Consider the following 23,824-nt stretch of genomic DNA (forward strand, 5'->3'; position numbering starts at 1 on the left):
GACTAAGTTACCTAGTCCCCTTATGACACCCTTCACTACCCAGGGTTCCTGTATAAGTGCTATGCCTGTGTGCGCCACTGTCATATTCCTCAGTAAGATTGCTGAGGCATCTTTATAGTGATGCAAGTTAATTTGTGAGATAGAGAAGGAGGATGGAGCCATTTATGTTTCCATCACTTCCGCCTCAGCCTCTTTCCCCCTCTCGGCAGACCCCTGCGTCTCTTGGCAGTGCACCTTCCTGTGCACCCTTCCGAGGTCGTACCAGGGCCTGTCCTCCATCCTCGCCAACGTCCCGGCGTGGGATTCGGGGATGGTTAGCACAAGGAGCTGCTTGTCTCCTGCACCCTCCTCCCCGATCCTGGAGTCGACGACCCTCCACGCTTGCGTCTTTAGGGAGGGGTTGTAGCCCCTCAGTCTCTCCAGTATCGCCGCCGGCTCCTCTGCAGGACCAGGGAACCGGACAACTACCTTGAGTCTCTGTTGGAGCAGCTCTGCCCCTCCCATTTTGAGCCTGGCACCACCCCAGGGTAAGTTCAGAGGGGCCAGCTTGTTGGCTATCCACTCCTTCGCCTCCGGGTTATTTACAATAGTTTTATATAAATAAATATTTACATTTTTTATACTCAATTTATTATTTATCAATACAATATAATAAAAACCAAAATTTGGGGGTTGGTGAGCGGAGCGAGCAGGAGGGTACCCCCCCTAGTGTATATATATATATATATATATATATATATATATATATATATATATATATATATATATATATATATATATACAGGGTGTCCCATTTTAATTTACCACCACCTAAAACAGGTTAATAATTTGCTCTGAGAAAAAAATGTTTCAAATAAAATTTGTTGGGTTCGAAGGGGGGCATCTTTTGGCTATTTTAGCTGCGACCTTGAACATGACCTTCAAGGTCATTTGTAAGTCAAGACCAAATTTTCATATGAAATGTGCCTATTTTTATGGCGGATTCGGATTCTACTAAAAAAGAGAAACACAAGATTTATCACAGATTCGGGTTCTACCAAAAAAGTAACACTTTTTGTCTTAACCATTTTTTGATCATCAATAGGTAGCTCTCCCTTTAACTGAAAAGAGAATTTGTCCTAGAAATAAGCTGTTTTAGATGAATGTTACTAGCTTCAAACAAAGACAGAGGTATCCTTTTGATCACTTAAGGCAAGACCTTCACGTCCAGCCACTTAAGGCAAGACCCCGTCCAACCACTTAAGGCAAGACCTTCACGTCCAACCACTTAAGGCAAGACCTTCACGTCCAGCCACTTGAGGCAAGACCCCTTCGTTCAGCTAGTCACGGAAATTTCAACGCCTCAAGTGCTCTATCAATTGCCCATTTTGTTGAATGCACATTTGTATTCTCTGCCGAAAACTTCTTTGGACATCTATTAATGTTTGTGGGGTGAACGCCTGGAATGCTGCAACAATTCTCTCCATCATATTTTGTGCCGTCGTCGGGGCTTCCGCGTAAACTCTCTGCTTCACGGCCCCCCACAGAAAGAAGTCCAATGGGGTCAAATCTGGCGATCGCGCAGGGAATTCACAGATTGGACTACCAATTCCAATCCAACTATTTGGGTATGTCGCGTTCAGAAATCTCCTGACAAGTAGTCTACGATGAGCGGGAGCACCATCTTGCTGGAACCACATGTCTCGCCTTATTTCTAGCGGAATGTTTTCTAGAAGAGGTGGAATTTGGTTCTCGAGAATATCTAAATAAAGCTCGCCGTTTAAATTACGGTCATAAAAAATTGGACCCACAACGTATTCCCCAACTATGCCCGCCCAAACATTAATTGACCACCGTCTTTGTGTACGGTGATCTCGCTGCCAATGTGGATTTTCTTCTGCATAATAATGCGCGTTATGAAGATTAACTCCTCCCATATTGTCGAACTTTGCCTCGTCTGTAAAGAGAGTCCGATCAAAGAAAAATGGATCTATGCGCATTCGTGTTTCCGCCCATTGACAGAATCTAAGTCGCCTGGCAGGATCACCAGGCTCAATGGCATGTGTAAGGTGCAAGTGATATGGATGAAATCTAAAATGACGCAATAAACGGGAAACTGTTGATCTGGGTACTCCATGCATTCGCTGAATTTGTCGCGTCGAAATATGAGGATCCTCGGCAATTACAGCACGAACCCCAAGTGCAATATGCTCTCTTGGGCCCGTCCGTCGCCTCTTCCTTCTTAAGTTACCTCCTTGAGCTCTTATCGTTAGAAGTTTAATATTCCTCCTAGTAGGATGACGAGCGTCCGGATACCTTTCAGCGTACAGCCTCGCTGCAGCCTTGTAATTGTCGTGACATTCTCCCAGAATCTTGATCATGTTGACTATCTCTACTGGCGTGTAGTCAGCCATTATCTGTTGTAGGTAGATTATTTAGGGAATATTTAATCTTACTAGAAATAATTTATTATAAGTATTTTTCTGCTCTGAAATTCAGAAAGTCAATGAAAACCTAATGATGAGAAGCTTTGAGGAGCTGTAAGAATTTACAAGCTTTACCAATAGAACGATAACGAAGTAAAAAAATGTCTTTTAGCGAGAAATAAAGCATTTACGAGAAAAATATTTCTTAAAAAGATGCGTACTTTATCAGAGAATCTGAATATGATTTAAAATATGTACAATTTTCATTAAAAAAACTAAGCTTGATTTTGATTCTCAGTTGAAAACATGCCCCTTACTGCTCAAACTTGCCCCAGATGATGTCAAACTTGTCCCAGTTGTGACCGTAAACTTGCCCCAGATGATGTCAAATTTTCCGCAGATGACGTAAAACTTGCCCCAGAGAATGTCAAACATACCCCGAAGATTGCAAACTTGCCCCAGAGAATGTCAAACACACCCCGAAGATTGCAAACTTCCCCCATGTGATAAAAAATGAATCAGATTAGCCTTCTAATGAACTTTGGTTCTGTTAATAAATTTTTTGGTAATTTCATTTCTTTGAAAAAGAGAGTATTTTCCATTAAAGTGATGGTTCTTTCTTAAAATAAATTTAAGGTTCGAGGTCAAGGTCATAGCCAAGCTTCAATTGCCGGAATAAAAATCGAGGATTACCGTTAAATAAATTGACTGACCTTCGAATGACCTTGTTGGTTAAGGACAAGTTCATGGCTAAGGTCATACTTGGACTTAAATTTGTAAAATTGTGTACGTTTCTAATTCCTCGGATAAAATGTAAAATTTTTAACTTCTTTTAAAGGGTGGGGCAATAAGAGATATCTAGTGATTTTTTCAACTTTTTTAAAGCCGTTTACAACAAAAATTTGGGATTTTTTCAAAAAATGATTCGGACAAAAAGTGTTTCTCTTTTTTAGTAGAATCCGAATCCGCCATAAAAATATGCACATTTCATATGAAAATTTGGTCTTGACTTTCAAATGACCTTGAAGGTCATGTTCAAGGTCACAGCTAAAATAGCCAAAAGATGTCCCCCTTCGAACCCAACAAATTTTATTTGAAACATTTTTTTCTCAGAGCAAATTATTAACCAGTTCTAGGGGGTGGTAAATTAAAATGGGACACCCTGTATATACAGGGTGACCCAATTTAAACGGGCACCGCTCATAACTCGTCAGGGACAGCCACAATCGAAAAAATGGTAGAGACCAAAGTTGTAGGATATCGAAGGGGCAACCCGATGGTGACCTTGGATTTGACTTTGAACGCGTTTTTCAAGGTCATTTGAAGGTCAACTTTGGTTTTTTAAATAGGAACCCCATTCTTTTATTGCGGGAATGGAAAGAGCGGTAAATTTTACGTTCAGAATGGTATATTCGGTTGCGGCACTGAAGGTCATCGCAAGGTCATGCAGCCAGAATGAAACCCCGCCTACGTAATTCCTCTAGCAACGCCAAATTAAAAAAAAGTGGTAGAGACCAAAGTTGTTGTATAGGGGGGGGGGGGGAGAATTGTGACCTCGAATTTGAGCCAGTCCTACAAGGTCATTTCAAGGTCAAATTATTTTTTTTCAAACAGCACCCACTTTTTCGACTCCGGATCCTGAAAGCGTGTAAAATGTTGCACTTTAAACGAAGTAGTAAATTTAAAATAGAAGAAAAGATTTTAATCATTTAGCGTACCATTTCCTGCGTTTTGTCATCATTATAAAACTTGATGTCCAGGACCCACGACGAGGACGTAGCAGGGTGGATTTTCAGGTCCCATTTTGATCCGGCCGATGAAGGCAAGACGTGAAGACACCGGCCGATTAAGGCAAGAATCATAGCCCGGCCGATGAAGGCAAGACGTGAAGACACCGGCCGATTAAGGCAAGAATCATAGCCCGGCCGATGAAGGCAAGACGTGAAGACACCGGCCGATTAAGGCAAGAATCATAGCCCGGCCGATGAAGGCAAGACGTGAAGACACCGGCCGATTAAGGCAAGAATCATAGCCCGGCCGATGAAGGCAAGACGTGAAGACACCGGCAGATTCTGGCTGCAGGACATTGAGATGACCTTCAGTGCCGCAACCGAACATACCATTCTGAACGTAAAATTTACCGCTCTTTCCATTCCCGCAATAAAAGAATGGGGTTCCTATTTAAAAATCCAAAGTTGACCTTCAAATGACCTTGAAAAACGCGTTCAAGGTCAAATCCAAGGTCACCATCGGGTTGTCCCCTCGATATCCTACAACTTTGGTCTCTACCAATTTTTTTAATTTGGCGTTGCTAGAGGAATTACGTAGGCGGGGTTTCATTCTGGCTGCATGACCTTGCGATGATCTTCAGTGCCGCAACCGAACATACCATTCTGAACGTAAAATTTACCGCTCTTTCCATTCCCGCAATAAAAGAATGGGGTTCCTATTAAAAAAACCAAAGTTGACCTTCAAATGACCTTGAAAAACGCGTTCAAAGTCAAATCCAAGGTCACCATCGGGTTGCCCCTTCGATATCCTACAACTTTGGTCTCTACCCTTTTTTCGATTGTGGCTGTCCCTGACGAGTTATGAGCGGTGCCCGTTTAAATTGGGTCACCCTGTATATGTGGCGGTCCCCTCCTGCCACCATCGGACCTGCGCGCCGCCTGGCGGATCACCACGACGTGGCGAGCGCGAGGGAGCTTATCAGTTTAGACGCGATCAGGAGTCTCGGCTGGGCCGCCGAGCTGAACAGACCCAATTCACCTAGTCTTGTACACCATCATCCAATCGAGTGTTTACAATATAAGTCTTTATTATTTAACCCGAGTGTACTTCATTGACTTAACCCTGTCTGTTCTCTTTCCCTGCCTTATCTCCAATCGGAGTGCAGAAGAGGAGACCCAATCTCTAAAGTGGTGACCCCGACTTTGAACTTTTCGCAACCTGACTTGCAACTTGCGAGTCATCGCGCGCGCCATTTTCGACGCCGCGCCATTTCGTCGAGCCGTTCCAGCGAGCTCGCGCTCTTCGCAGCTCAACTCGGCTCTCTTTTTCCTCGGCGGCCAGCAGCCTTTCGCTCAATTCGAGCTTTTCGTCTGGCTTTACACCGACCAATCCTCCCGTCTCGCGTCGGCCCTTTACAGCCACGCGACGACAATTTTATTCGCTCCGTCGACTTTTACTTCGACCCACGTCCTGCGTCGGCCATTTACAACCGCGCAGAGACGCTTTTATCCTTCTCGTCGAGCTAGCTCCGAGAAATCAACGTCTCGCGTCGGCCATTCTTAGCCCGCGCCGACGCTTTTAATCCCTCTGCGGCCCACGCACAGCCGCTGAGGACAACATTCTCTGGCCCATATACAGCCACGAGAACTGCATCAGCGCACGGACGCCGCTCCATCCAGCACCAGCGCACGGACGCCGCTCCATCCAACACCAGCGCTCGGACGCCGCGCCATTCAACACCAGCACACGGACCGGACGCCGCGCTAGCATCACCAGTGCACGGACGCCGCGCCAAGCATCATCAGCGCACGGACACCGCGCTAGCCATCATCGCCTTGGCGTCACGCGGACAACAGCCACCGAGGAAGCCTCGCCCAGTCACCAACGCGAAGACGCTCCACGAGGCCCATCATCAGCAGCATCACCAACAGCGCCTCATCATCGGCCATCGGCGTACCGAGCCACCGACGCCGCGCTCTTCATCGCCGCCCCCGGCGCCTCGCAGCCATCTTCTTTAGTCAGGCGGATCCCTTCGCGAGGATCGAGTCGCTCTCTCCATCGCATCCTCGCGAAGCCTGTAACTCGGCGCCGGGAACGCCGTCGCGTCGCGTAAGGCCGCCATTTTGCGCGCCACGTCGCGCTCCGAGCTCGTCCGTCTCGCTATCTCTCTCGATCTCGCGCCCAGTCGGCCATTTTCAGCCTCGCGCCGAGCCTCACACCGCGCGTTCGCGCACCCGGCAGCAACAACGTCACCGTCGGCAGCGCCCGGCCATCATCGCCAGCGCGCCGACGTCTCATCAGCAACAGCAAAACGCCGCGTCTCTCGCATCGTGCTCGCTGCCCTTTTCGCGCAGAAAACGGTCATTTTGGGGTCGTGCGCCACGTCACGCGTACCGCGCTCTCGCCAACCGCTACCGCGAGCAGTCAGTCGGCCATCTCGCCGAGCGGCATCACGTCGCTCCGCCATCTCATCGACGCGCATCTCGCATCTCCATCAGCAGACCCGCAGCCACGACACCAGCTCCTCAACGCGATCATCATCCACGCGTGAGACACGAGTTGCTTTTCTCTTCGGTCTCTGCACGCGCGCGCGAGCCACGAGGCATCGCCCATCTCTTCGCACTCGCTCGCCGAGGCCTGGTGCGTGGTACATCCTCGCCGTCGCGAGTGCCACCGGTCGCGGGCTGCATCTTTCTTGCGCTCTCTCGTGCGACACTCTCTACCACGAATCGAGCCAACGCACGACGCGCGCTTCCAAGAAACGGCCAATTTCGGCCGTAAACACCAACGCGCTATTTCAAAACAGCGGCACGCCGCACGCTTCCGAGAAACGGCCATTCGTAGCCGAAAACAGCATCGCGACATTTCGCGAGTAAGCAGCAGCACGTCGCGCGCGCCCCGCTGTCGCCGATCTTCGCCGATCGCCAGATCACGGCACTTCACGCGTCTCGTGCCGCGCTCCGTCCAGCAAGCAGCCGCACTCCCGTGGCCTAAACAGTCGGCATACAGCCCAGCCCATCACCGGCCCAGCAACACCACTCAGTCGACGGCTTCAACGGCCAGCGACGAGCTCATCGCTCCGCTACCCGCACAACACACAGGCAGCCGTCACATTCCATCATCATCAACATCAGCAGCAGACCATCATGCTCGAGGTCATCGCTTCGATGCTCTCCACAGGCTACCAGCATCCACCAGGCCATGCGCTCGACTATGCGCAGGGGCTGGCAACGACGAGGACGCTCGTCCACGCCCGCCCCGGCCCGTCATTCATCCCAACCGGTGCTGGCACTCCTGGAGAGTCACAGCGAGGCCACGCAGAGCACGCCGTCCCGCCTCAACCTCATCCACGGCGCCGATGCCCTGGTGCATCTCGGCAACCGGAGTCGGTCAGCGACGGACGCCCTTCAACTCCGACGACCCAGGCCTCCGGGTCGCCGCCAACATCGACAACTTCGAAGGCTCCCCAGGTGACCGTCTCACCACGCGGGCTTTCCAACGACCACCTTGGACGCTGCTCAGGAACCCCCAGAACGAGGCCGCTCCGTGCTAGTCCAAGCAGCCAACCTTTTCCTTTTGACATCGGTTTCAGGCCTTCTGCGGACGCATTCCCGGGTCTCCGTCTAACCAGCCTATCAGGACCTGGCGACTTCGACTCAACGGCATCCCGTCACCGCAGACCAGCCGCTCCTTCGGGCTCTGCAGCCCTCAGCTTCAACGCCTCAGACGTCGCGTCCACCAGCTGCAGCCCCCCCTCATCCAGGCAGGACTTCACCCTCAACAGGCAACCATCTTCTATCGTTCCTCGGGCATTCCGCCCTTGTCACTGGTGGGGGAGTAGCTGTGGCGGTCCCCTCCTGCCACCATCGGACCTGCGCGCCGCCTGGCGGATCACCACGACGTGGCGAGCGCGAGGGAGCTTATCAGTTTAGACGCGATCAGGAGTCTCGGCTGGGCCGCCGAGCTGAACAGACCCAATTCACCTAGTCTTGTACACCATCATCCAATCGAGTGTTTACAATATAAGTCTTTATTATTTAACCCGAGTGTACTTCATTGACTTAACCCTGTCTGTTCTCTTTCCCTGCCTTATCTCCAATCGGAGTGCAGAAGAGGAGACCCAATCTCTAAATATATATATATATATATATATATATATTGCAACGACCGAAAATTCATAAATTTTTATTTTGGGACCCGCGCCCGATTAGATACGTTACTTTCAAATGCTCGCGGTACCTTGCACTCACGTGACCTACGCATACGTACGACGCAACGACGCTACACATAGCGGTCTATATTGAGTCTGAGGAAGCGGGGATACGAAGCACGCACATATACTGGAGTTTTGCCTGTATTCGTTGGAGCAGCGGCGAAAGGAGCCGTCCCCACGCAATAAATTCTCGGCACACAGAAGACTTTTTCTTTATGTACTGCGCAGTTAACTGTCAAGGTCCCTGAGCGATCCAGGCATTTCGCACGAGGCACTTCTGAACCCGAAGAAGCCATGGCGAGCAAGGCAGTGACCTCTTTCAGTGTTGTTTATGTAAGTGTAGTGATCGAACAACCACTGTGAATGTTTTATGTGTATGACGTGCAGTGATAATTTTAAATTACTAATACTGGCCGGAGGAATAAGCCTTTGTGCTAAGCTCCATGCGTCAACTTTACGTGTGCTTACAGAGGGGAAGCTCTGGCAAAGTAAATGCGAATTACTAGAATAACACAACTAACAATTGCCCCCATAAGCTGGAGAGGTTGACCTGCAGTCTAAGCATTGCTAAGTGCCTTTTGCAATATCGGGCTACGTCCGTGTTGTACCTGCCGGTTAGGGCGCATCACATTTCTATTACGTGAATCAGTCACGCAATATCGTGTTTAACTAATTCGAATACTTAATAGATGAACTGTGTTGTTTCGAATCTCTGGACTGTGTCAGAGTAATAACTAAGTGTTGTACTTTCTTTCTATGTTCTAGTTTCATTCGAACAATCGACTCTTGTCTCCCGAGAACTACAGGCCGTTCAACTGTTGCTGAGACATAGTTCATGGAATAAAAAATAGAAACTATATTAATTTATTTCGTACTATCAATTACTTTTTCTGAGAATACTGTTGATTACTTGCATAAATTCAATAAGCATAATTAGATTCATTTGTAGAGAATATCGTCTTATTTAATCATTATCTTACAAGTTGTATTTTAAGTTCAATAATAACTCCATATCTCCGAGAAACTTGCGAGGCGATTCAGAGATATTGTCATGAAATTAACATTCTACTGTATTAATTAATAATATATTTTTTACCTTAACTATTATATTTGTGTTATTGCGTTCGAAGTCATTTACCTACATAATTGCTACACAAGTCTCCTTTCACATAATCAACCCTGAATCCACAGTCCTTGCAATATATTATATATATATATATATATATATATATATATATTATATATATATATATATATATATATATATATATATATATATATATATATATATATATATATATATATATATTATATATATATATATATATATATATATATATATATATATATATATATATATATATATATATATATATATATATATATATATATATATATATATATATATTATTTGATTTATAAGCCATTTTAGTTGTCAGAATAAGGAAAAATTGATAAAATATACTGGACTTACCAATTTGGCCAGGATTTGAAAAATTTCCCCACGGCTTGACGTGGAATGGCCCATATATATTAGGGTGTCCGTTATTTCTTAAACACAAAATTTTTGAAATGTACGATTGAATTTCGTTTTTGGGTCTCCAGAAACTAGGTTTCCTGCAGCAATTAGTGCAATAAGTTACAAATCCACGTGCCGAAATAATATTTAATTTTCCTTGTGTTATTTAAATAGAGAGGGTCATATATATATTGGTTTTTCTAGGATTACGAAGTACTTATAAAGACAATCTATGTTACTACTGTTGAATGTCATTCTATACTGATATATTTACATGTAGGAATAGTTATTTAGCCCTTTTGTAAAGTTGTTTAATCGTTTTCAATCTATTTATGCTCTAAAAAATCAAAATTTTTTACTATTTTGAAGTAATTTTAAAAATTCAATAATTACGTACATTTTCAGCGGTTCAAGGTCATCTAAATTTCATTCCATTTTTTTTATCTGTTGCTTTAAAAGATGTTTGATTTCGTGTTTGAATAATTACAATTTGCCGACTCTAACCCCAGATACACAAATTTGAAATTAGTTGATTATTCAAAATTTAATAAATTTGAAGAAAATCGGTAAAATCAGGTTGTTTGATTGAAAATTGGTTCGGGGAGTGTTGCCGTCACGATATTCGTGTTCTGCGACCGCAAAAGCGAGTAGCAAAACTGGACTCCAAGAGAAATGACCCTCTCCATTTAAATAAACTTGACTTTGTTTGATTGATCTCAGTTCTTTTCTATCTGTAATTTCGTTGCGGAATATATCAAACTCGCCTAATCTTTTACTTTTTCAAAAATTAATTTTTTTTAGAGATTTTAATCCTTTTCTGTAAATTTTTTTTAGTATTTCATATTCGACGTAGTAAAAATAAAATATAAGCATCTTTAACCCTTTGACCACAGCTTTTTTGTAACATTTTTATCGCTAACATGAAATCACTAATTGTTCTGATATACACCCTTTTTGAATTATTTCGACACCTAGACACCAAAAACAATGGAGCGCTTCACCTAGACCTCGTCATCGGCTACCCTGTACACCTGGACACCGCGTTCAAATGATTTTTACACCTAAACACCAAAAACCACGGGGCGAACTACCTATACCTCATCACCGGCAACCTTGTACACCTAGACACCGCTCTTGAATGATTTTTATACCTATAATATAAACTCTTAATTTAATAGGACGACGCAGTGAGACTTTTTTCTATGTAACCCCGCAATGATGTGAGGAATGTGAGGATATGTAAAAAAGGTGGAAAAGCAATTCCCTATCATTTTTGATGCGCAGCTAACTTCACCGTCCTTTCACACTGGAGGCGGCTAACTTCACCGCCCTTTCACACTAGAGGCAGCTAACTTCACCGTCCTTTCACACTAGAGGCGGCTAACTTCACCGTCATTTCACACTGGAGAAAGAGATAATGATTTGAGCAAATCATATACAAGATTGTTTATATTATATAAATGACAGCGTTTTTTTGACAACTTCTATTAAAAATTACTGATTAGCACACGAATGTAATAATATATAAAAATTACTTAAAAGCAATTACGGAAAGTATCGTTTTAAAAGTAAAATCTCGGATACCAATATAGAAGTATTTAGTGTCGCGGGCCCCAAAGCTTCGTCTGCTTCTCAAACTGGCCTTTGAGGCGCTACCGCGCCACTTGATGTTACTCATGGGCTATAGCGTTATGTGAACAAGTTCTTTGCAGTACATGCATGTTCAGTGTATATCAAGCTATATAGGTCAAACATTTTTTCAAAACGCCTATACATAAACAACAACCCTAGAAACGATTTTTGGTACATATAATTGAATAACAATTTCGGTGTGACACGCCCTATCTGGCCCAAAAGGTTTAATTGATTGCCTGACGCTTGCGTGAATACGCGAGAATATCGAGGCGAGCGCAAAGCGCGAGCGCCGGTGGATCAAGTATGCACGCAGCGCGAGCGTAATTGGTCGTGTCTTACACGCAAAACGCGAAGCGTTTTGCGCGCCTTGCATCGCTTCGCGATGTAAGGCGGCAAGCCACTGTGGCTGTAAGGCCGCGTGTGGCGCACTAGTTAATCTTCTCTTATCTAATCACAAACTATATTAAAATAATAAAATATTATATTGTAATGTCCCATGTTCATATATACTTTGGCATTTACTATATGTATAACACCTGTGCGACTGCATTCGTGCACTCATACAAACGACGTATACTAAACCTATTGCAACAGTGCAAAACCAATCGCCGAACATCGGAGCGAGTGCTTTGACCTACGAGTCAGCACTTCTTACGCGCGTATTACTCACTTACTTTTGTACATCATCCTTGCACGTCAGATGTTGATTGGTCGATCGTTGCCGCGTTTCATTTAATTTTACAACTCCTTGAATCGTCACCGAGGTTTTAAAAAGCCAGGAAACGATCCACAGAGCGCCTTTTCTACAAGTAACCTGTTGTCGTGGGGCTGTACCCGGTAAGCGAGTACGAGTGCTATTTCTCAGTACGCATCGCTTATTGAGTGTATGCAAACCACTCAAACTCTGCGTGCAAGATATAGTAGACTCCTTGTTTTCTGGCAGAGAGTCTGCATCGTGCAATAGGTGAAGGGCCCGTCAACAAATCTGGCGTTAGTGGTAACACAGCTTAGATAAGATCATAAAAACTTGCCACGAGTAATCGTGTAGAGTTAAGGCCAATTAGTATCTGACGTGTCACGAAGGGGTATCCAGTTTCCAGGTCCCAAAAGAGAACGAATATATAAATATTGTAAGTTAAGTTTAATTATACAACGTAAATACAAATAAGCCACCGTAAACCGCAACAACAACACTGTAATAATCAAATTATGCAAAACTGAGTTCTGGGTTGTCTCCAATAAATGAAAAACAATAACAATTAATCAGTTTATAATTATTATTAATAACTAATAACATCCATAAAACAAACTAACCATCAAGACGTGAGTAGAAGGAAAACATACGCTTGCTGTCTACACCATAAGCCACACAAGGTAAGGGCAAGTAACACCGTCGCGCGCAGTTCCTAGTCCGCGACACTACAGCATGACAATACTGCTGGGACACGAACAACGTCTGCGCAAAACGAGCCTGTATGCTTTAGAAGACAGCGGTGACAGAATACCGTCCGTGCACTAACACGCGTCCGCGCAGACGAAAAGCGCGGGACATATTGCGTAAATTACAAGTATTCTTTATAACAGAAAGTTTATTATGTTCGTTTTGATTTTACAATATATTTATAAGTTGTAACGGGGTGAGACTTTTATTCGCCTAAACGACGTTGAATGAGATCGCTATCCCACGTTGCGGCGGATAGCACCTCAACGTCAGCGATTAACCCGCGTTGCAATGCAGCTTATCCCGCTGCTTTTTCTCGTGTATCCCGCACCTTCTAGTGCGTGCTCAACTACTCAGGTGGTAATCGCGAGAAGGAATTAGCAAGGTGGCGGTCGTTAAATAATAACAAAAAGTCGTAAAATAAAAAGACTAAGGTTATATTTAGGTTCGCGAGATAAACGTGAATTTACAATACGTCGAGAGACAAAATAATAATAATGCACGAGTCGCAACAACTTTGCGACTCGTCGCGAAGCTGGAGTATTTGCGCTCGACGCGTGTTTCGCCGCGAAGGTCGCGCGTCTCGCACCTCGCAGGTGGTATCCTCGCGCACAATCTCTCTCTCTCTCTCTCTCAAGCATTGCGCGCATCCACACTAACCTTCTGCTGGTCTTCTCGCTGACGCCGTCGCCAATTGTCGAGGTCTAGCGCTGGACCGCTCGGCAGGACCTGGATCGGCCTAACACACTCACACACACTCCTTTATCTACGCCGCACGTACCGCGAAACACCGATGGACGCACTTTCGCGATACGAGCGAAGCCGCGTGTTTATAATTCGGGAGCCGAAAGCTATCTGTCCTCCTAGCTGGACTAGCCCGCGCGATCGCTCGTTCCGTCCCTCTCGCGCCTTCGAATTTCGCACGTGTTTTTCTATCGCGCGCGCGACTCTACGTACTCTCGTCGCGGCGCAACGGTACTCATACCGCTTCGTGTTAGCCGCGGTGCTCAACACGTTACAAAGTCAATACGCTTTATTTTGCGTTATTGGCTTTGTATCACGATTTTCTAAGTATGTAAACGATTCGAAATTATTCTAAGTTTTTCTACCGAATACGCGTTAATTGTGTTATCAGGTTTGACCAGCTAAATTTATGAGTCTTTTGGAAATATGAAAATTTTACAAGTTTTAGAAATATTCGAAAATATTATAAGTCTTTTACGTGCTCAAGGCATAAGTTGCTCAAGAGCAGGGACTAGGCGCTTTAGTTGCGCTAGCGCTTAAGTTGCGCTTCGGCTAGTCTGAAATGAAACGGTCACGACTTTTCTTAGTCTTGTGCGCGTGTAAGATTTTAGTTTTTTGAGAAGAGCAATGAGCATTTACTGATCTGCGTCTGAATTTTGACAGCAGATTACAAATAAAGATTTGATTTTATATATTGATGTATTCTTATAGTATGAGAGAGGTCCGGGATACCAGGTAGTGGAAAGTCATTTCAATAATAGAACTTTGTATAACAAAATAAATAAATTCAAATTATGAATCAGGATGAGAATATTGCATTAATTATTGCATATATTCTATGTCACAATATGAATAAATAAATCCGCTTTGATTTTTACAAATAAGATTTTAAGTAGATACGCTTGAATTTGCGTTATCTATTTTAGTTCGAAAATTTTACAAATATTTGACAAGTCTTTGAATTTATTATAAGTATAGGACTGATACGCTTTAAAATGCGATATCGTGTCTGATTCGAAATTTTAGAAGTATAGAAAATGTGAGAAAATCTCTAAGTATTATCTACTCAAGATAAATTTTTCGAATCTCTGGCAATTAACAAACACGGAAACCTGTAAATCAACAAGCGAATTTTCAGAATAAAAGTTTTCAAAAGAAACCTCCTCAAACACAAACATTGAATGCAATTGAGGCGAAAGCGAGTAACACAACAAAAGCCCCCTCTAAAAAAACGGGTACAAAATCCAAAACAATAAGTTCCAAACCCACTACGATCAACTTTTCATTAGACGATTCTTTGAATGATTGCTTAAAAGACACGTGGGGTTTGTCAAAAAACCAATAAAAGTTGTTTCTTGTGCCTCGCAAAATAGTATAAATATAATTTCAAAAACACAAGAAACAATTGATAAATAAATTCCAATTTGCTCGATTTTAAACAATCCTCGAGATGATTTATTATATGAATCTGACGATAACACAAAAAACGACGAAATTTGTGCCTGCCCGGAAATTACAATTAAAATCAATAATATTCCAGTAAAAGCTTTAATTGACACCCGTAGTCAAGCTACATGTATTTCTGAAAATTTTTACAATTCCAATTTAGAAAAATTTAAGATCGTTGTGACTTACCTATCGTAGAAACTATAATCAGTGGTGCAACGGGATTAAAATCAACTCGGTTAAATAAATAATTAATGTGCTCTACAGAAATCGGTACTACAAAAGACTTGATTTTCTTGGTTATTCAAAAATTAATATGAAATTGTACTATCGGAATCGATGCAATAAAAGAGCTTGGTTTTCTTATAGATGCAACATATGATGAAATAACAATTCGTATAGAAAATACAATTAAAAAAATATCTTATTAAATCAGAATTTATTAGAATCGAAAATGGATCATCATTATATAGAAATCATCGAGGAATATACAACTAATGATGTTGATCTTCACTTACCACTCCGGCCAGTGCTAAATAAAGCCCGATGCCAAAAATCTTTAAATGAATTAACGAGTTCATATAATAACCATAATTCATTACTCGATCCTTACGATATTTCCGATGAGGATATCGACGACAAACTCTGTATAACGGAAAGTCCAGAAACGATCAATAAACTCAGAAATTTATTGCAAAAATATCGAAAAGTATTCTATAAGAAACCGGGCAGATTAGCATCATACGAATACAAAATCAAAATAACAAATCCTGAACCATTTTTCATCCCTCCATATCCTGCAGAAGCTAATATGAAAAGTAAACTCAGAGAAGAAATAGGGAGAATGTTGGATTGGAAAATCATACGTCGCTCAAGTAGCAATTTTATAAGTCTGATCTGATTGTACCGGTATATAAGAAAATCGGGTCAATTCGTTTGTGCCTAGATGCACGTAAGGTAAACGAGATGTTTGAGGATGATTTCGAATCACCTCAAAATATCGAGGAACTCTTACAACAATGTTTCGGGGTGGGGTGGAAGTAATGTCGAGTCTCGATTTAACATCAAGCTTTTGGCAAATACCTCTTTGTGAAGAAAGTAAAAAATACACTGCATTTATTTTCGAAGAAAGATTGTATGAATTCGAAGTAGTTCCTTTCGGTACAAAGATAAGCAGCGCGGCTTTATTACGCTGTTTATTTTACGTAACTAAAAATCTTGGTGATTCCATACTAAATTTCGTAGACGATTTCTTATGCATCTCAAAAAGTGAAAAAGATCATCAAGGGCATTTAGAAGAGTTATTTCAAAGTTTAATAAAATGGAATTTCACTTTAAGTTTCAAAAAATTTGAATTTTTTAAAAAAGAAACTAGGTTCTTAGGATTTATTCTATCAACAAAGAGTATAAAACCGCAAGAGAATAAAATTGAAGCAATAAAAAACTATCCAACTCCTAAGAATCTAAAACAGTTACAAGCCTCTTCAGGCACAACAAATTTTTACGCGAAATTCGCAAAAAAACCATGCGCATGAATTACTAGCGTTATTAGAACTTCTAAGAAAAGATAAACAAAAATCCTGGGAGTGGGGGGACAGTCACCAAAAAGATTTCGAGCAAGTCAAAGAGCTCTTTGAAAAAGACGCCTGCCTTGCATATTTCGACCCTTCCAAGCCTTATATCATCCGTTGTGACGCTTTGGACTTTGCAATCGCTGGTACATATCTCAAATTGACGATAACGGGGATGAATGGATTATATATATATATATATATATATATATATATATATATATATATATATATATATATATATATATATATATATATATATATATATATATATATATATATATATATATATATATATATATATATATATATATATATATATATATATATATATATATATATATATATATATTAGTCGAACGCTCAAAGCAGCAGAAAGAACATACTTCACTACAGAGAAAGAACTCCTCGCGGTTGTATGGAGTTTGCAAAAATTAAGCACCTACCTACGAGCAGCAAAAGTTTATATAAAAACGGATCACAAAGCGTTAATATTCTCATTTAAAAGCAAATTTGTCGGTAACCGAATCCGTCGGTGGATTTTGGGTACTCAAGATTATATCATAATTTAGTGATTGATCACATTTCGGGTAAAGAAAGCATTGTAGCAGATATGTTAAGTCGACATTCTAATTATAGTTTAGAAGAACAATGGAAACCGGGAGAGATTGTTATTGCAATTTTCGAAAGATATAAATTCACGAAAGATTTGATGTATAAATTTAAACATTTGTCAAAGTTACAACACAATGACGAATATTCAAATCAATTATTTACAAAAAAATTAGATAAAAAAAAATCTAAACAATAATGCTACTTATTTAATTAAAAATGATATAAATTACAAAAAGAATCAATCGAATCAATACGAAATTATGGTTCCAAAAGAACTGATTAAAATACTTATTCTTGAAACACACGAGACTTATGGTCATGTAGGCGCGAGAAAAGTCATTCGAATGTTACAAAAAGATTTCTATATTAAAAATTTAAGACATAAAGCTCAAAAGTGGATTTCATTTTGTGACTCATTACAGAGGAATAAGATTTCCACATGACCATGTACAGCGCCAATGGAGTCGATAATTCCGGAAAAGCCACATGATTTGTTATCCATTGATTTCTATGGTCTGTTACCATCCGGGCGCGGCGGTATGAAATATATACTTGTAACTATAGACGCGTTTTCAAAATTCGTTGTACTATATCCGATTCGTAGACAAACTTGTACTACAACGATGAAGAAAATTTTTAATGATTATGTTTTGTCATACGGAAAACCGAAGAGTATTTTATGTGATCACGGTTCACAGTTCAATGCAAATACTTGAATCAAGAAATTACGCGAAGAAAATATTGATTTAGTTTTTTCATCTATCCGACATGCACAGAGTAACATCGTCGAGCGGGTTCATAAGGAGCTCGGTAGATTTTTTCGTACATTTACTAGTGAGAAATACACCGGTTGGGTCGGATATATTAATATTATCCAAACTATTATAAATGAAACGTATCACGAGACAACAAGTTTCATTCCGATCGAATTACACATGGGTATAAAACCTAAACGTGCGTGGAAAAATTAATTGGATACATCCGACTAATTCAGATGTCGAACCTCCGCTTGAACGAAAAATTTATCTTGCACGTGAACGTATAATCTTGAAATCGCAAAAACGTGCAGAGAAATATAATTTACAAAAGAAAACATTTTTTGTTGAATTTAAAGAGAGAGATGAAGTTCTATTCAGATCGAATAACATTTCAGATTTAGACAATAAAAAAATCGCAAAATTCTTTTCAATTTACGAAGGTCCATACGAAATATTAAAAAAACAAAATTGGTAATACAACTTACTAACTATTTGATCGCGATAAACAAAATGAAAAAAAAAAGATTCTATATAAATGATCCAAAAGAGTATAAAAGAGAACCTAAATAATTATAATATTATTTGATTATATAACAGAAAAGTTCGTTACTCTTACTCATCAAAAATTGTAAAGAAAAAATGATCACGCACAAAAATAATCGCGTTTTTATTTCATACATTATTTTCAAACACTTAGAGCTATATATACAAATGTGAACAAGTTGGCACGGCTAGTCCCGACTCAAGAATGCAGAGGAAAGGCATAGTCCGTCTTTTTCTCTTTCCCCACTCTCCCGCGGCAACACAACTCGTGTTCGCAAGGCCGGCCTCTCTCTTTCTACACGCATAGCGTTGCCACGTCACTTTCTCGGTGAACCTAAGATTTTAGGTATACTTGAGACGCGGGAAAATTCAAAAATATGACAATATGGCCATTTTTCCTCTTTCGGAGCAGCTTCAGCTTTCTCCATAAAAGGGCTCGTGCTGGGCTGACGCCGTCAGTTTTTCGACGGTCGCAACTTGAGCGCCTTAGAAAAAATCTAGCCATGGGCCGCACGATTATGCGCTCAGCGCAACTTACGCGCAAATCCGTGGTTTATCCACGCAAGCTCATTTCCGGGGTGGACATTTTGGTTCAGACTGTCCCGTTAGGACAGGAGACGAACCACCCCGGAGATCGCGTTATTACGCCAAGATCGTCGAAGGAGCAAGCGCGCCTAGCACACACGTGGAAGTCGCGCGGTGTACGCATGCCATTCGGATACGCCGTGCAGTGCGACTCCATACCTCCGCCGCCTCCTCACACAGGTGAAACACCTGCAACGCATGTTATATGCGCACCATCGGCTCCCGCACCTACACTCTCGTAGGAAAGCCTCACTCCTCCTCTCTCGCCGACATCTACATCAGTTTTAGCACAGCCTTGCATCACCAACATCGAAACAGCAAACAGCTGAGCGCAAAACCAGCTGCGCCACGAGCGAGCCAGCGGTAGCAGAAAGCAGCAGCAAGAAAGCCGGGAGAGTGCGCAACACTCTGCGTATATCTATATAAAGCGAGCGGCGAGCGTAGCGTCGCGATATAATAAGAGTAGACGTAGCGAGCGAGCGGCGGCGCGGCGCGCGCATTGAATTATTAATGTATGAATGATTTTTGTTTATAGGTGTGTATGTATGTGTGCAAGTATGAATGAGAGTTTTTCCGACGGCTCAATTCTCGCTCTCTCCGTGGCCTATAATAGGACCCGCCAAACCCGTATTAGCTCACTAGCGTCTAGTCCCTGCTCTTGAGCAACGTATGCCTTGAGCAGGTAAAAGACTTATTTTCGAATATTTCTAAAATTTGTAAAATTTTCATATTTCTGAAAGACTTATAAATTTAGCTTGTCAAACCTGATAACGCAATTAACGCGTATCAGTTAGAAAAACTTAGCAAAATAAAGCGTAACGACTTATAAATATATTGCAAAATCAAAACAAAGTTTATTGAAAAGAAATAACATACTATTATAATTGAAATAACTTTCCACTACCTGGTATCCCGGACCTCTCTTATATTACAAGAATACATCATTATTAGAATCAAATTTCGATTTGTGATCTGCTGTCAAAATTCAGACAAAGAGCAGTAAATGATCATTGCTCTTCTCAAAAACTAAAATCTTCTACGCGCACAAGACCAAGAAGAGTAATGACCGTTTCATTGGCGATCCTGCCAGGATACCGGGTTTTCAAAGTGGAATTTATTACAATAATAATCAAATCCTCCTATGACACACATATTGCAATTCACGCAATAACTGAAATGCAATTTATGCAATACAAAACAACTCTGATATGCATGATTAAGTAATCTACACAACCAAACAGACTATTAACTATTTACGCAGTCATAAATAATTCAGACTAACACAAAACGGCGGACGTGGGGAAGAACATATTCTCTAGCACGCTTAGAAAGAGCAATGTCGTTACTCGAAACACTTCCGCGAACACATTAAAATCACAATTAAGTGACACTCTTAACGCAGTTCTCACTACAGACGACGCGAATCAATCTATGATTGACGATCCCTCGTTGAACGCCAACTGCGCGCGTAAAGTCCATAAAGCGTTAAAATATCTATTAGAAAAAGCAGACAAAACGTCGGAGATCGTCAATGATTTAAATAAAAAACAAAAAGATACACACGAACAAGTTGAACTAAACGGTTTGGAATACACCGCTTTAAACATAGACTATGATACACTTCGAATAAGAGTTGATGAGATAGAGACTCTAGCATAATAAATAAGCCAGATAGCAATGATTTAGACAAATTTAAAGAGAACGTTGAAAATTTATCGATAGTAGAGTAGCTCTTAAATTGTCTGAACTCCGACTCGAGGCTCAATCGGACATACGCCCTTCGGCAAACGTGGAAGCCTTAATAAACATGGCTATAGGAAAGGTGGAAGAGGGAGAGGTCTTATTGTCAAATATGAAACAAGACGTAACCACAAAATTAACTGCTTTAACGAATACAAGTCAAAATCTATTAAAACTAACAAAATCGAACGAAACGCATATCAAAGCCCTTGAGGTAGAACCCACAACATATAATAACGCACTTCTTAAATGCGACGAATCATTACAAAATTTAAAAGTACACATCGAAAATTCCAAAAAGTCCTTTTTAGAAGAATTTCAAACTTTAACAAGTAAAATTAACGAAATTCGGTCTTCAAGTCACGCAATCACTCTCGATGGCAATAATACAATTTTGAGTCTTGCATCAAAATCTCCTAAGCTAAAACCGCCAACGTTTAAAGCCGATGACAAAGAAAAACCTATGCGGTGTTTGCGCGATCTCAGAAGATACATAGACGTTTTAAATGTCAACGGCGATGAAATGAGCATAATTATTAGCCAAACGTTAGAAAACACAGCTTCTTTGTGGTTCGACATCGCACAGCAAACAATTAACTCTATGTCAGATTTCGAGAGAAAATTTAAAGCACGATTTTGGAGCGAGGATATTAAAGACAAGTGGTCTCGCAAAGTAGAGTATACAATAATGGTTCCGAATACTCTCGTCTTGAATATGCCACATATGTATGGGGTTTCGCGCAAGATCTTGAAAGAAACTTCTCAGAAGCAGAACTCGTTCGAAAAATTTCCAATCATTTTGACTAGGATATTCGATTTACAGTAAAACCACAAAATATACAAGATGCATTCTTTGAACTTTTGGCACTTAAAGATAATGGTTACGGTCACAAAAAATCACTATTTCAAAATCCAAATCTTGATAATACAAATACAGAAACCGCAGAGAACAATTATAAACTGTCTAACCAACAGTCGAATTTCCAAAGTAAATCCACATTCCAAAAAAAGCACCACAAGTGGAACATCTAAATGTGATCGAAGCAAAATATACTCAATAGAAAAATATTTCTATTAAAGAAACGAATACAAAACCCAAACCAATCACTTCTATATCTACTTCAAGTGACTTTTGCTTTGGCAATACGTTAAATACATGCCTAGAAGGTACTTGGGGTTTGCCAAAAAACTAATGAAAGTTGCTTCTTGTGCCTCGGATAAACTTATTGATTCTTTTTTACATAAACAAGATGCAACTTTAAAACCAATTCCTATTACAATCAATCCGGGTTTTCTTATGGATACTAAATATGATAAAATTAAAACTGAGATAAGTAATAAAATTGAAAAATCATCTAATAAAAACAAAAGTTTATTAGAATCAAATCTGGAACATCGCTATAGAGAGCGCGCACAAGACCAAGAAGAGTAATGACCGTTTCATGCTGACATTTTGCCTGCTAGTAGAGAAAATAGTACTTCACTTGCGCTTAAGAGGTAAAAAATGTTTAAATGTGTTTCGTAAACGTTATTGAAAACAACGAAAAACTTACTTTTTTTCATTGCTATACCATAACCTTTCTGATCTAAAAGTCCACCAATCTGACTGAGATTGCATTCTCTTTCTTGAATATACTCAATCGACGATGATTCCATTAAAAAAGCATAATTTTCTGTTAAAACTTTCTTCTTTCCTTCATCATTGTCAGCTGTCAAGACTTCTTTCTCGTTAGCTATCATATACTGATACATTTTTACATATGTTGAAGAATTTGATGCCTAAGACAAAAACAAGGCATAAGTAATGTTAAAAGATATTAATTTGTTAGCGTCTTACTTTAAAAAAGTCTAAAGTTGATCCTCCTTTCTTTGCTCCGTATTTGATAATATTTTGATTAGCTAAGCTGTCAACATTTTTTATTGGTCTATCTATGGTTTCGACTGTTAAAAATGCAGCGAGATTAGCAGTGTATGAATTCGCTATAATTAAACAAAAAAACCACCAGCAACCGGCTAGCATTCTCGTAGAATTACCTCTGAAAATGAAATTAAAAATATATTGTGAAATGAAATAATAGTATACCAGCAAAATTGGTCGTTTTGTTTGCAAATGATAGATTGAGTCTGTACTAAATTTTGTTATTATTCGACTTATAAAGAATAACTTGCCTAAAAAATGTTTATTTAAGAGAGTAGTAAAAAATGTAATATATTCGTGATTTTATACACAACATATCACCCTATTAAAAACCGAATATATGATGTAAACATTAAAATCATTATGATCAATCATTTTAAATAACTTATTTAAACTTTATTTACTTTAAATTTTATTATATTTCATATTATTCTTATTAGTCATTATTCAGTTAAATATGATAGTGAAACGGTCCGCGATGGGTTAGTACGCGATAAGCATATCCAAAGAACGACAATATACTATGATCCACCCGGCAATATCTGTTAAGTGGACAATCATCTTTCCTAACCTCTGAAGTGGGGGATCCACCAGAGGAGAGCAGCTCGTGTGTTGGTGGAGATGAGTAGGGTATGCCCACTACACATGTCCCGCACACCTAGGTAAACCACGCAGCTATTAGACTGATGTGTGAGGTACTACCATCTCACCATGAGCCTTTGACCAGATAGCCCCACCTAAGAACAGGGTACTACTATCCTGAACCGGTGACACATCTGAAAGGGGGATAGGAGTGGATGAATAAATAAAGGGTTTCAATTATTAATATATTTATAAATGTTATTTATTTATTCACTTCTATTCACTTGATGATAATTTATGAGCGATACTGGATCTCAGAGCCTACAGGAGAGGGAGTGGACTGCACGCATACTCTTCGAGAACCTGGGGCTCATATAC

At 40.8% G+C, this 23,824-nt stretch overlaps 1 protein-coding gene across 1 annotated transcript in view; it reads right to left on the minus strand.

The window, feature by feature from the left end:
* Positions 1-23,824, minus strand: part of LOC100115531 (glutamate receptor ionotropic, kainate 2) — a 661,409-nt gene that overhangs the window by 37,532 nt on the left and 600,053 nt on the right. The window contains exons 12-13 of the mRNA XM_031925963.2: positions 22,784-22,982; positions 22,500-22,725 (exon numbers count right to left, since the gene is read on the minus strand). Coding sequence (XP_031781823.1) covers positions 22,500-22,725; positions 22,784-22,982 — 425 coding nt within the window. The remainder of the gene's footprint in view (positions 1-22,499; positions 22,726-22,783; positions 22,983-23,824) is intronic.

Source organism: Nasonia vitripennis (genome assembly GCF_009193385.2).
Source record: "Nasonia vitripennis strain AsymCx chromosome 3 unlocalized genomic scaffold, Nvit_psr_1.1 chr3_random0006, whole genome shotgun sequence".
Taxonomy (NCBI): Eukaryota; Metazoa; Arthropoda; class Insecta; order Hymenoptera; family Pteromalidae; genus Nasonia; species Nasonia vitripennis.